The sequence below is a fragment of the Erythrolamprus reginae genome, chromosome 12 (genome assembly GCF_031021105.1).
Source record: "Erythrolamprus reginae isolate rEryReg1 chromosome 12, rEryReg1.hap1, whole genome shotgun sequence".
Lineage (NCBI taxonomy): Eukaryota > Metazoa > Chordata > Lepidosauria > Squamata > Dipsadidae > Erythrolamprus > Erythrolamprus reginae.
Genome location: NC_091961.1, coordinates 31,686,077 through 31,699,135, shown reverse-complemented (window position 1 = coordinate 31,699,135; position 13,059 = coordinate 31,686,077). Strand labels below are relative to the sequence as shown.

General features: G+C 44.3%; 1 protein-coding gene across 1 annotated transcript; it reads right to left on the bottom strand.

Annotated features, from left to right (window-relative positions):
* Positions 1 to 1,594: 1,594 nt before the first annotated feature.
* C1QTNF5 (C1q and TNF related 5) lies at positions 1,595 to 10,306 on the bottom strand. The gene is made up of 3 exons (XM_070765923.1): positions 10,213 to 10,306; positions 5,165 to 5,389; positions 1,595 to 3,973 (listed from the first exon to the last, which is right to left on the bottom strand). Exons 2-3 carry the CDS (start codon positions 5,376 to 5,378, stop codon positions 3,456 to 3,458), a joined length of 732 nt encoding a protein of 243 aa, XP_070622024.1. The 5' UTR covers positions 5,379 to 5,389; positions 10,213 to 10,306; the 3' UTR covers positions 1,595 to 3,455.
* Positions 10,307 to 13,059: the final 2,753 nt, after the last annotated feature.

The following is a 13,059-nucleotide window of genomic DNA, read 5'->3' as shown; positions in this document are numbered from 1 at the left end:
AAGTCACAACAACGAAGCCTCAACAACTAACCCTAACGTCCCTTTAATTTGGTTGACCGTTATCTTACAAGCAGGTTAGTTGAGAAGATGCACCAAAGACAAATTCCTTCTCAGAGTCTCAACATCTTTTTTATAGTGTGGTGACCAAAACTGGATCCAGTCCTCTAGCTGTGATTCCATTGGAGGCGATCATTTTTAAGCTCCGGCCTCAAATTCACTTGCTCTGTTCCATGCCCAGCCCGAGAGCCAAAAAGTTTCATCACTCAGAAATGATTCATTTTCATGCCATAAACGCTAAACCATCAGCCGAGACTTTGATGAGGCTGTTTTTCCAACATGCCCTTCAGATTGAATCACTCGTCTTTCTGCACTCGTACAAAATCTTGAACCCAAAAAGCATCTCAAGTAGCGGCTGGTTTTGCAGAGCATATAAATCACACTCGCATGCATATGCAGCCAAAATTAGACAAGGCAGACACCAACCAAGCTTTGCAGATGATACAAAGGGAACGAGTGACCCGATGAATAGAATAGACTAGAATTTTATTGGCCAAGTGTGATTGGACACACAAGGAATTTGTCTTGGTGCATATGCTCTCAGCGTACATAAAATAAAATATACATTTGTCAAGAATCATGTGGTACGTCACTTAATGATTGTCATAGGGGTCAAATAAGCAATGAAGAAGCAATATTAATAAAAATCTTAGGATCTAAGCAACACGTTACAGTCATACAGTCAACATGGGAGGAAATGGGTGAAAGGAATGATGAGAAAAACTAGTAGAATAGAAGTGCAGATTTAGTAGAAAGTCTGACAGTGTTGAGGGAATTATTTGTTTCGTAGAGTGATGGCGTTCGGAAAAAAACTGTTCTTGTGTCTAGTTGTCTTGGTGTGCAGTATGTGGTTTGGATTTTATGTGGGGGGGGGGTTTTCTGGACACTCGTTCTTGTTTTAAAACTGGGTTTCAATTCACTTTGCTACAACACCAATTTATTGAATGGCCTTCATCCTCCAGCTGCACAAAGATTATTATTATTATTGTTGTTGTTGCTGTTGTTGTTTATTGTTTGTTGTTTGTTTGTTGTTATATCAACAATACAACACAGCAAACGAGATCATCATACTGGATTTCGTATTTCATCACCAGTCGGACTGTGTGATATAGTGGCGAATTACAGTATGTGTGCCGATCCCAGTAAAGCAGACATTTGAAAGCCATCGGAATTGACAAAATCTCCATCTGTCAATTGCAAAAGGCCGCTTTACTGGGATCGGCAAACATAATTTGCCACTACATGACGCAGTCCTAGGTGCTTGGGAAGTGCCTGACTGGTGATGAAATACGAAATCCAGCAAAGTGTTTGCTGTGTTGTATTGACATAATAATAATAATAATAATAATAATAATAATAATAATAATAATAATAATAATAATAATATGATTTATATTGCAAAGATTGAACCTAGTTGCTCCCCTCTTCATTCAAACAATTAAAAGTACTCTTTTATTTAGATAGAATAGATAAAAAATCTTATATTTTAAGAAATCTGAGAAGTGGGGCGAGTGGAGAACGATAGGGAAGGGAAAGATATGCACAGCAACGTTTATTGCACCGAAAAAAAGTTAACCAAATCATCCGAAACTCTATGCAGGGGAAAAAAAATTAAATGTAGGGTACAAGGCTTGCAAATCAGATTAATTGCAAAATTAAACGTGGCTATCAAAATGCAATTCTAAGCTCAGGGTGCCCCCTAGTGGACGGAGGCTTCCATCCTCGGTGTACAGCAAATCTGGACTTGTCCAGCAATTTCTAAAATACAGGACCTTTTCATCAAATGTCTCTTGCAGCTTGAACACTGCGAAGATGAACCTTCCACGCGGGCTGAGGGTGAAGGCGGTTGTGTTTTTTTCAGGAGAGGACAAAGGAAGGCAAATCTCACATGGGCACAGCCACCCACCGATCCCTGGGAGCGGCGCGCTACTACGCCATAGAGTGGCCCGTAATGGTAGGAATTCTTGTGTCTCATCGGTTAACTGTCTTTTGTGAATGCAGCTTCTGCTTTAAAGCAAGGTCGCGCCTTGGTCAAGGCCAGGAGCCAAATTCTTTGCATCCCATTCTGGAGACTCCCATTCCAAAACGTGTGCGGAGCCAAGTTGAAAAGAATCCTCCTCCTGGCTGGCTTTTTCATTCCACGTGGATGTTTTCAGTTGACTGGGAACACAATGTAATTCAGTATACAGTGGTACGTCTACTTAAGAACGCCTCTACTTAACGAACCTTTCTAGATAAGAACCGGGCGTTGAAGATTTTTTTTTGCCTCTTCTCAAGAACCATTTTCCACTTACAAACCCGAGCCTCTGAAACTGTAACCGGAAAAGGCGGGGAGAAGCCTCCGTGGGGCCTCTCTAGGAATCTCCTGGGAGGAAACGGGCGGAAAAGGCGGGGAGAAGCCTCCGTGGGGCCTCTGTAGTAATCTTCTGGGAGGAAACAGGGCCAGGAAAGGTGGGGAAGAAGCCTCCGTGGGGCCTCTCTAGGAATCTCCTGGGAGGGCCGAAAAAGGCAGGGAGAAGCCTCTGTGGGAACTCTCTAGGAATCTCCTGGGAGGAAACAGAGCTGGAAAAGGCGGGTCAAAGCCTCGGTGGCGCCTCTCTAGGAATCTCCTGGGAGGAAACGTCCGGAAAAGGCAGGGAGATGCCTCCATGGGGTCTTTCTAGGAATCTCCTGGAAGGAAACAGGGCCTCCACCCTCCCTGTGGTTTCCCCAACCGCACACATTATTTGCTTTTACATTGATTCCTATGGGAAAAAATTGCTTCTTCTTACAAACCTTTCTACTTAAGAACCTGGTCACAGAACGAATAAAGTTCTTAAGCAGAGGTACCACTGTACACCTGGGAATAACGGAGACCCACCCCCCTCCTAATCTCCTAGTCCAGTGATGGCGAACTTTTTTTCCTCGGGTGCCGAAAGAGCATGCACATGCGCTATCGTGCGTGCATGTCTGCCCACACCCATAATTCAATGCCTGGGGAGGGCGAAAACAGCTTCTCCCTCCCTCCCGGAGGCCGGAAACGGCCTGTTTCCCAACTTGTAGTGGGCCCAATAGGCTTGTGTTTTTCCCTCCCCAGGCTCCAAAGCCTTCCCTGGAGCTGAGGAGGGATAAAAACGCCCTCCCTCATCCCCCTGGAGGCTCTCTGGAAGCCAAAAACGCCCTCCCAGAGCCTCTGTATGAACCAAAAAGCAGCTGGCTGGCACTGAACTAGGGCTCACGTGCCAGCAGATATGGCTCCATGTGCCACCTGTGGCACCCGTGCCATAGGTTCGCCATCACTGGTCTAGTCTCAATAGGGTCAGCTAAGGGTGTTGCACCCCGCCAGTCAAGAAGGGTCTTGGGGCTGTTGAAGTAAACCATGGGAGACTTTAGGATGCTGGTGTTTCCTGGGCCGACTCTCAAGCGAAGACGGGGGAGTTCTGCCAGTAGGAGTAGACGAGGAACCCCGTGAAGGTGCTGTCGGTTTTCATGCTGGAATAGAAGCCATTGTACTCGCCCACCGCCACCTGCACCCAGACCTCGTCCTCAGGCTCCAGCCGCACCAGGCTGCCTCCAGACAGGGAGGTTGGCTTGGACCAGTTGCCGTAGAACTGGAAGAAGGAGGCGACCGACCGGCCGTTCTTCATGATGTCGAACTGGAGGCTCATCCGGTGGACGGTGGCGTGCACGGCGAAGTAGTACAACCCCGGGACTTCACACATGAACCTGCCCGTGTTGCTGTCGTAGTGGCCTTGCTCGTTCACCAGGACGACGTCGAAGACGGTGGGCTTGTCGGGCAGCGGTGGGCTGAGGGACTCGGAGCGCTTGGCGCTGAAGGCCGAACGGGGTGCCACCGCACACTCCCCCTGGGGCCCCTTCTCCCCAGGGAACCCGCTGGCGCCGGGACTGCCTGGTTCCCCTCGGGGGCCTGTAAGTCCTGCGGGGAGGAAAAGTAGAAGCAGAGTGAAAGTGAGAGCAAGAATGGAGGGTTAAATATAGGGGGGGGACAAGGAAGGGGAGGGAAGGGAACAAAGGAAGGAAGGAGATGGGAATGAGAGGAAAGAAGGAAGGAAAGAAGGAGGGAGATGAGAGTGATAGTAAGTAAGTAAGTAAGTAAGGAAGGAAGGAAGGAAGGAAAGCATAGAGACAAGGGATGAAGGAGGTGGGTATGATAGGAAGGAAAGGAAGGAAGGAAGGAAGGAAGGAAATGGGAATGAGAGGAAAGAAGGAAGGAAAGAAGGAGGGAGATGAGAGTGATAGGAAGGAAGGAAGGAAGGAAGGAAGGAAGGAAGGAAGGAAAGCATAGAGACAAGGGAGGAAGGAGGTGGGTATGATAGGAAGGAAAGGAAGAAAGGAAGGAGGGAGATGGGAGTGATAGGAAGGAAGGAAGGAAGGAAGGAAAGCATAGAGACAAGGGAGGAAGGAGGTGGGTATGATAGGAAGAAAGGAAGGAGGGAGATGGGAGTGATAGGAAGGAAGGAAGGAAGGAAGGAAGGAAAGCATAGAGACAAGGGAGGAAGGAGGTGGGTATGATAGGAAGGAAGGAAGGAAGGAAGGAAGGAAGGAGAGCACAGAAACAAGGAAGAAGAAAATACTATGAAAGCTGAATAACAATTGCAACACGTATGAGTCTGTACCATCAAATGAGACTCATCCACAGAGTCCAGAGGAGTCAAGACGAGGGTCATGATTTCAAACCTGAATTCCCACCTTTTTATATATACATATAAAAGGATGGGTCTTCAATTGTGCATTAACCGCCACCCCATCCTGCTGCTTTGATTTGCCCGTCCAGATCCCTATCCACCTAATGGCATTTGCTAATGCAATTATCTACGTATTATTATTGATTTTTAAAAAAACAATTTGCATTTATCCTTTAATCTCTTCTCACATTTGTTTTTCCTTCTTTGTCTTGGAGATACTTAATGTTTTTTTTTCTTGGGTGTATGAGTGTAGGTTTTAATGCATGTCCTAGCAACAGTGATGGGCTCCTATGGATACAGTCAGGAATGCAGAACCGGTAGAAAAATGTTGAATTTTTAAAAATAATCTTAATATCTAAGCTTCGTGTTATATTGTGCTACCACCAATTATTCTCTTCGTCATCCATCCCTTTTTTCCTTACCTGGATGGCCAATTTCGCCCTTCGCTCCCTGCAAGCCTGCAACCCCGTCTCGTCCATCCCGACCGTCTCTGCCGGGTGAACCCTGGTGGCCATGAGTTCCGGGGGTCCCGGGGATACCTGGCTGCCCCGTGCACAAGCTGGGGATCTTGTTGTCTTCCAACTGAGCTGCCTCTTTGGCCAGGGCGAGGAAGAAAAGAAAGAGGAAGTGCTCCATGTTCCCAAGACCTGAAGAATCAAGGAAGCACAAAGTAGGTGTTCTGCCTGTCTGGCTCAGGCAATGCGTAATAGTCCAAAGAAAAGAAATCAAACACAAGCTCTGCTAATCAGCAAACTTGTATTAAATAAACAAAAAAGGGTTACTCAAAACAGTTCTTAGTGTCCAAAAACAATGATAGCGCAAGGCTTACTTCAGCCGCATGCAAAAACACAGGAAAAAACAAAGAAAGACAACCTGGAATGAGCTAAGATGTTTCAGGAGTCCTTTTGAATCTTTGGAGCAAACAGCAAGTCTCAGAGTTTTCACCTCCCACTTGTCTGAAAAAGCTGGGTTGAAAACTCCCAACGGCACAGAACAGAAACTTCAGAGCAGGAACCACAAAATAACACAGATAAACAGCCACAGTTTGCCTTGGGCCTCTGTTCCCTTTTATCCCTTTAGCCCTCATTAAGGAAACCACACCCAGCCCTCAGTATAAGAACCACACCCAGCCCAGGTGCTACTATGATGACTTGTAATACTCCTTCAGTCGATCCCTTCTCTGCATAGCTCTTCTGCTACGCAGATCAATATACTGATCTGCAGAAGAATCCAGAGATGAAAGACTGTCTGAGGGACTGCATGCCAAATCCCCTGGACTGTCTGCTGAATCCTGTGTACCAGTGGCCTCGTCCTCCTGGCTGTCTGCCACGTCTTCCTGGCTGTCTGCCACATCTTCCTGGCTGTCAGCCAGGCTTTCGCATTCAGTGTGTGCTGCGTCTCTCCCATCTGTGGGAGCAACGGCTGGCCCAGGCCCAAACACAACAGTAGGGAGACCTTAAAGGTCATCTAGATTAACCCCGTGGGTCATCCATTTTTTTTTGCAACCAAGCCTCTAATTTTAGGATTAAGCCCTGCCTACTACTATTGCAAATTTGAAGAGGGAGAAAGCGAGACAGGCATAGTTTAGCATCCAGGTGTCATACACATTTGTGTGTATTTTTTCAGATAATTTTTTTTAAATTTTTCTCCACTCATCGACAGTAAAATAGCATATACAGTGGTACCTCTACCCACAGACGCCTCTACTTACGAACTTTTCTAGATAGGAACCGGGTGTTCAATATTTTTTTTGCCTCTTCTCAAGAACCATTTTCCACTTACAAATCCGAGCCTCCGAAACTGTAATCAGAAAAGGCAGGGAGAAGCCTCCGTGGGGCCTCTCTAGGAATCTCCTGGAAGGAAAAAGGTCTGGAAAAGGTGGAGAGAAGCCTCCGTGGGGCCCCTCTAGGAATTTCCTGGGAGGAAAAGGGGCTGGAAAAGGCAGGGAGAAGCCTCCGTGGGGCCTCTCTAGGAATCTCCTGGGAGGAAACAGGGCCTCCATCCTCCCTGTGGTTTCCCCACTCACACACATTATTTTCTTTTACATTGATTCCTATGGGGAAAAAATGCTTCTTCTTACAAACCTTTCTACTTAGGAACCTGCACACGGAACAAATTAAGTTGGTAAGTAGAAGTACCACTATACCTTCAATCTTTAATACAATACAATGAATTTAAATTTACTTTCGGTATTTATCATCCAGAAAATGCTGCCTCCTTTACTTTTATAATAATTAATAATAATAATAATAATAATAATAATAATAATAATAATTTATTAGATTTGTACTTTTATGACCTGGAAAACATCAATATAAATTTTTCAATATCCTTATCCAAACTTACAGTGCTATTTGCTATTATATCTCATCTCTTTGCTTTCACTCATCTATTAAATTTTAGGCCGAAGTGATTATTTTCAATTGTCGTGCATCCTTATTTACTTCTTAAATATTTCTTTACCCATGTCTTATTCTAATTGCCCTTCCCCACAAAAAAATTGCTTAGTCTTAAACATTAATCATCCATACATATCATCTAGATCTTACAAATTATTATCATAGCAATATCATTCCCGGGGAAGGAGGAAAAACCAAATTATATCAATTAAAACCACTTCATTTCTATCATTATGTATTAACACAATCAATTTATTAGCAGAGTATTCAACTCAATATCAAATTCTTCATTAAAATATAGTATTCAAATATCAACCCACGTAATCAATATGAAATTCTTTTATTTTATTCAAAGGGGGGGGGGCAGGGGAGAAGTTTGTGCCATCACTGCAAAAAAACACCATTTTTATTTTGCAAAGTTGCAGCAGGGTGCAAGAAAAAGAATTTTTTTTTTTTGCATGTCTGGATGCATTGATTTCTGCTAAAAAGAACAATTTAATTGGCTACTGAGAGTTTTTGATTAATTCAGGAAAAGTAGAGTTCCATTAGATGCCCACAGAGTGTTTTTTCCTTTAAAAGGAGGGGAGATCACCGCCAGATTGAAGTTTAAAATCTTTCCTTGACCGACCAGATTTCCACCAGTGCCTCTCTCGGCATAAATTAATCCAAACACTAAAATTTGCAAAAAAATTTTTGAAGAGGAAACTGATGAGGATTCCTCAACACACAAACCCCAATCCCCCCTACTTTCAGCCAATCGGGACAGATCGGGGCTCCGTGGCATATTCGATATACCTCCCCCCTCCAAATTACACGTGATCTCCTCTTTGCAAACTTTGGCATCCACGGAGGGGGGGGGGCAGTGGGCTCCGATGTGCCTTTATTTCCTGTGCTGAGTTTCCTTCACAAGGCACAAGAAACAAAAGACTTGGCTGGAAAGAAAGAAACAGCTCCTCTTGCTGGTTACAGCAGCTGAGAAAGACTCCGCATGCTGAGATGGGAGGCATATAAATCAAAATCAGATAGATAGATAGATAGACAGACAGACAGACAGACAGACAGACAGACAGATAGATAGAGGTAGATAGATAGATAGATAGATAGATAGATAGACAGACAGATAGATAGAGGTAGATAGATAGATAGATAGACAGACAGATAGATAGAGATAGATAGATAGATGGATAGATAGACAGATAGAGGTAGGTAGATAGATAGATAGATAGAGGTAGATAGATAGATAGAAAAGATAGATAGATAGATAGATAGATAGATAGAGATAGATAGATAGATAGATAGAGGTAGGTAGATAGATAGATAGATACAAAAGATAGATAGATAGAAAAGATAGATAGATAGATTAATTAGATAGATAGATATAGATAGATCGATAGAAAAGATAGATAGATAGATAGATAGATAGATAGATAGATAGATAGAGGTAGATAGATAGATAGATAGATAGATAGATAGATAGAAAAGATAGATAGATAGATAGATAGATAGATAGAAAAGATAGATAGATAGATAGATAGAAAAGATAGATAGATAGATAGATAGATAGATAGATAGAGGTAGGTAGATAGATAGAAAGAAAGATTAGATAGATAAGGCAGATAAATAGATAGATAGAATGATATATAGATAGATAGGTAGGTAGGTAGATATAGATAGATAAGGGAAGAAGGAAGGAAGGAAGGAAGGAAGGAGATGGGAATGATAAGAAGGAAGGGAGGAAGGAAAAGGGAAGGGAGGGAAGAAAGGAAAGAGAAAAAGAAAGAAAGAAAAAAAGAGAGCTGAAGAAACTCGGTGGATGAGAAGCTAAATGTTTGCAAAGAAAAATCAGAAAATCCAGAAAAATCAGAAGGCGAGAGAAAGAAAAAGAAAGAGAAAGGAGGGAAAGAAGGAAAGAAAGAGAAAGAAAGAAAGAAAAGCAAGCTGTGTTTTTCTTTCAAATCATTCTTGGGCTTGACTACTTCAGTCTCTCTTACCCCACGTCCTACCTTGCAGGGAGGGGAGGATGAGGATGCTAAGAAAATTGGAAGGAAATCTAAGGGGTGCCCTTAAATTCTTCTTGATTAAGGAAGCGATGAAAGGAATGTCAGAAAGGGATAAGACCTGAAACTCTTATTTTTTTCAGTGGTGGAGAGATCCTGGGCAGGTCCTGGGGGGTGGTAATTTGTCTCTCAACAGCCCCCCACCCTTGTATACTTAAGGCCAAAATCAATACCAGAAGTCCCTTTCTCCTGCATTTAACTTCCCTTGTTTAATCCCCCCACCAGAATGCAATTTTGACCATCAAAGGATTGCCAGTCAAAGATTTCCAATGTCCAATCAGCAAATTTTCTTCTTTACTTGTGTGTGTTTGTGTGTGTGTAGGAGGGGAACAAGACCCTGCCCCCTGCCCCCCTGTGCCAGCAGACCCACCTATCCAAAGCAACGAAGCCTCAGCAGAATCCAAACCAGCCTTGCCCTGAGCTAGGACTTCCCATCTTTCCTTGGTCAATCTGGCTGGGAACGATGGGCTTTGCAATCCAGAAAGTCCCATGTTTATATATTTATATTTATTAGATTTGTATGCCGCCCCTCTCCGAAGACTCGGGGCAGCTCACAACAACAACCCAATACACAGAATACAAATCCAATATTAGACAAAAAGCTAAATTTAAAACCCATAAATATTAAAAAACAATCGTTACTGCACAATCGCACCATTCTCATGTATTACAGTCAGAAAAAAGATGGTGGTGGGGGAAGAGATAGATATCCCCCCCCATGCCAGGTGACATAGATAGGTCTTCAACATCTTGCGGAAGGCGGGAAGAGTGGGGGCAATTCGAATTGATTCCAGAGGGCCGGGGCTGCCACAGAGAAGGCTCTTCCCCTGGGTCTCGCCAAACGGCATTGTTTAGTCGACGGGACCTGGAGAAGGCCCACTCTGTGGGACCTGTTGGAAAAATAGGTCCCCCCAGCACCCCAAGGGGCAGGATGGGGAGGAAAAAGGACCTCCCCACCCCAGCAGTGTGGAGGGTCTTCTTTGCTATGATATGGACGAAGATTTCTTCCCTTACCTGGTTTCTCTTTGGGATTTTTCTCTCCTTGTCTTTTCCCCGGGACGGCTGGCTGCTTGTGGGCCTCTAGTGAGCTCCGCCGGCCGGCCTTCTCCCCCCCCCCCTTGGTTCCCTCCTCTCTCTCCTCCCAAACTTGCAAAGGAAACGAGAGACTTTGCCAAAAACTACACTGCAAAGGAAGAGGATGGACGGGTGGTGTTTGAGCAGCGAAGCAGCCAGGAGGCTTAGCAAGGGTGGAGATGTGAGGATGGTCATCCTGTCTGGATGTCCTTGGGATAGGTCAGGAGGAGAAGAGGAAGGAGAAGAAGTTGGGGGGTTGGGGGAGGTCTAGGATATGGAGAAAGTCATGGACAAAGACAACAATACAAGAGCACACAACAGATCCAAATTCCAAGTGAATTGCTCCAAACACGACTGTGGAAAATACGATTTTAGCAACCGAGTAGTTTTTTAAAAAAATATTTAAATGTTTAATAATCACCCCCGCATGTAAAATAGACCTTTGTTTTACAAAGAAATTAACAAGAGTGAAAAAAAGCTGCCTGTTTGGGAAGCTGAATTCTCACGAAGGTCATAGGAAATTGGTTTTGAAAACTGAGTGGTTAATGCCTGGAACTTATTACAAACCCCCAGAATCTGAGGCTTTGTTGCTTTGGATAGGAGGGTCCGGAGGCAGGGGTGGGCAGTGGGCCTGGTCTTGTCCCCCCTAAAGTCAAGGACTACTTTAGAGGTACAGTATAACTCCCTGTGGTCAGCTGTTACCCCAGAAAGGGCAGGAATTACCTAACATCGTGCCCCTTGTTCAGAAAGTAAGAAACATAGAAGACTGACGGCAGAAAAAGACCTCATGGCCCATCTAGTCTGCCCTGATACTATTTCCTGTATTTTATCTTACAATGGATCTATGTTTATCCCAGGCATGTTTAAATTCAGTGACTGTGGATTTACCAACCACGTCTGCTGGAAGTTTGTTCAAAGCATCTACTACTCTTTCAGTCAAATCATATTTTCTCATGTTGCTTTTGATCTTTCCCCCAACTAACTTGAGATTGTGTCCCCTTGTTCTTGTGTTCACTTTCCTATTAAAAAAGCATCACAGTTTCCTATCCCATGCAATGCCCTAAAGCAGTGTCTCTCAAATAGTGGGGTGGACCCCACTTGGGGGGCTTAGAGTGACGTGGGGGGGACATGATCCTTTGGAATGTGCTTTTTTTGCTGCAGGGAGTTGGGGGTTTTGGCACCGAATATTATTATGATTATTTTTATTATTTATTAGATTTGTATGCCGCCCCTCTCCGGAGTCTCGGAGCGGCTTACAACAACAATACAGTGTACAAATATAATAGTTTAAAAAGGACAGTTTAAAATTATAAAAAACAGTCACACATCCCAGACAAACCATACATGAAATGAAACAGCCCAGGGGAATCAATTTCCCCATACCTGACGGCAGAGGTGGGTTTTTAGGAGTTTGCGAAAGGCAAGGAGGGTGGGGGCAGTTCTGATCTCTGGAGGGAGTTGGTTCCAGAAGGTCGGGGCCACCACAGAGAAGGCTCTTCCCCTGGGCCCTGCCAGACGACATTGTTTCATCAACGGGACACGGAGAAGGCCGACTCTGTGGGACCTTATCGGTCGCTGGGATTCGTGCGGCAGAAGGCGGTCCCAGAGGTATTCTGGTCTGATGCCATGAAGGGCTTTATAGGTCATAACCAATGACCGGAAACTGATCGGCAGCCAATGCAGACTGTGGACTGTTGGTGTGACATGGACATATCTGCCCATGTCACACATAGCAAATAGTACACAGTAGAAGACATGAAGTGCACATCACAAGCCCTTAAGAGACACCATGGAAGAAATATTTAACAGGGATGAAAAGAAAGGAGGAGAGAGACCAAGAGAATGAGACAAAGGACACCTGGAAGCCATTCATTTGTCCTTGCCTGGATGAAGAACATCTGGACTTTTTGTCCCCTTCAGCCAAGAAATAAAATCTATGCCCCTTGCTGGCTGACACATGACACAACACTCCGTGTCATCTATGTGCCACTGTACAGCCTGTTTGTGTTCCACTATCGGCAGTCGGGACCAGTTGGTTTGCACGTGGCCATCGGGAGAACTTTGGAGTGTTTTTCTGGCCGTGATAGCCACATCTGGATGAGGTCACCATTGAAGACGCTGCTGTTTGCCAGCTGTCTCCACGAAACCCCTCCCTGCTGTGGAGTGTGTGTCAGTGTGTGTTTCCCAGATGGGTGTGTTCTTCATATGAGGTCAGAGGAGACACATCAGACAGGGCAAGGCAGTTCAAGCCACCCACCCATTAACCAGGAAGGAGACCAGTTGCCGTCCTGGTTTTCTGGTTGATTTGTCAATCAATCAATCAATCAATCAATCAATCAATCAATCAATCAATCAATCAATCAATCAGTTTTCTGATCAGTCTGCACTGCTGTTTCTACTAGTTTTTTCTCATCATTCCTATCATCCTTTTCCTCCCACTTAGGACTGTGTGACTGTAACTTGTTGCTTGTATCCTAAGATTTTTTTTAATATGGATTTTTTTTCTTCATTGCTTATTTGACCCCTATGACAATCATTAAGTGTTGTACCACATGATTCTTGACAAATGTATATTTTATTTTATGTACGCTGAGAGTATCTGCACCAAATTCCTTGTGTGTCCAATCACACTTGGCCAATAAAATTCTATTCTATTCTATTCCATTCCACTCCACTCCACTCCACTCCACTCCACTCCACTCCACTCTACTCTACTCTTCATTGCTTATTTGACCCCTATGACAATCATTAAGTGTTGTACCACATGATTCTTGACAAATGTCTCTT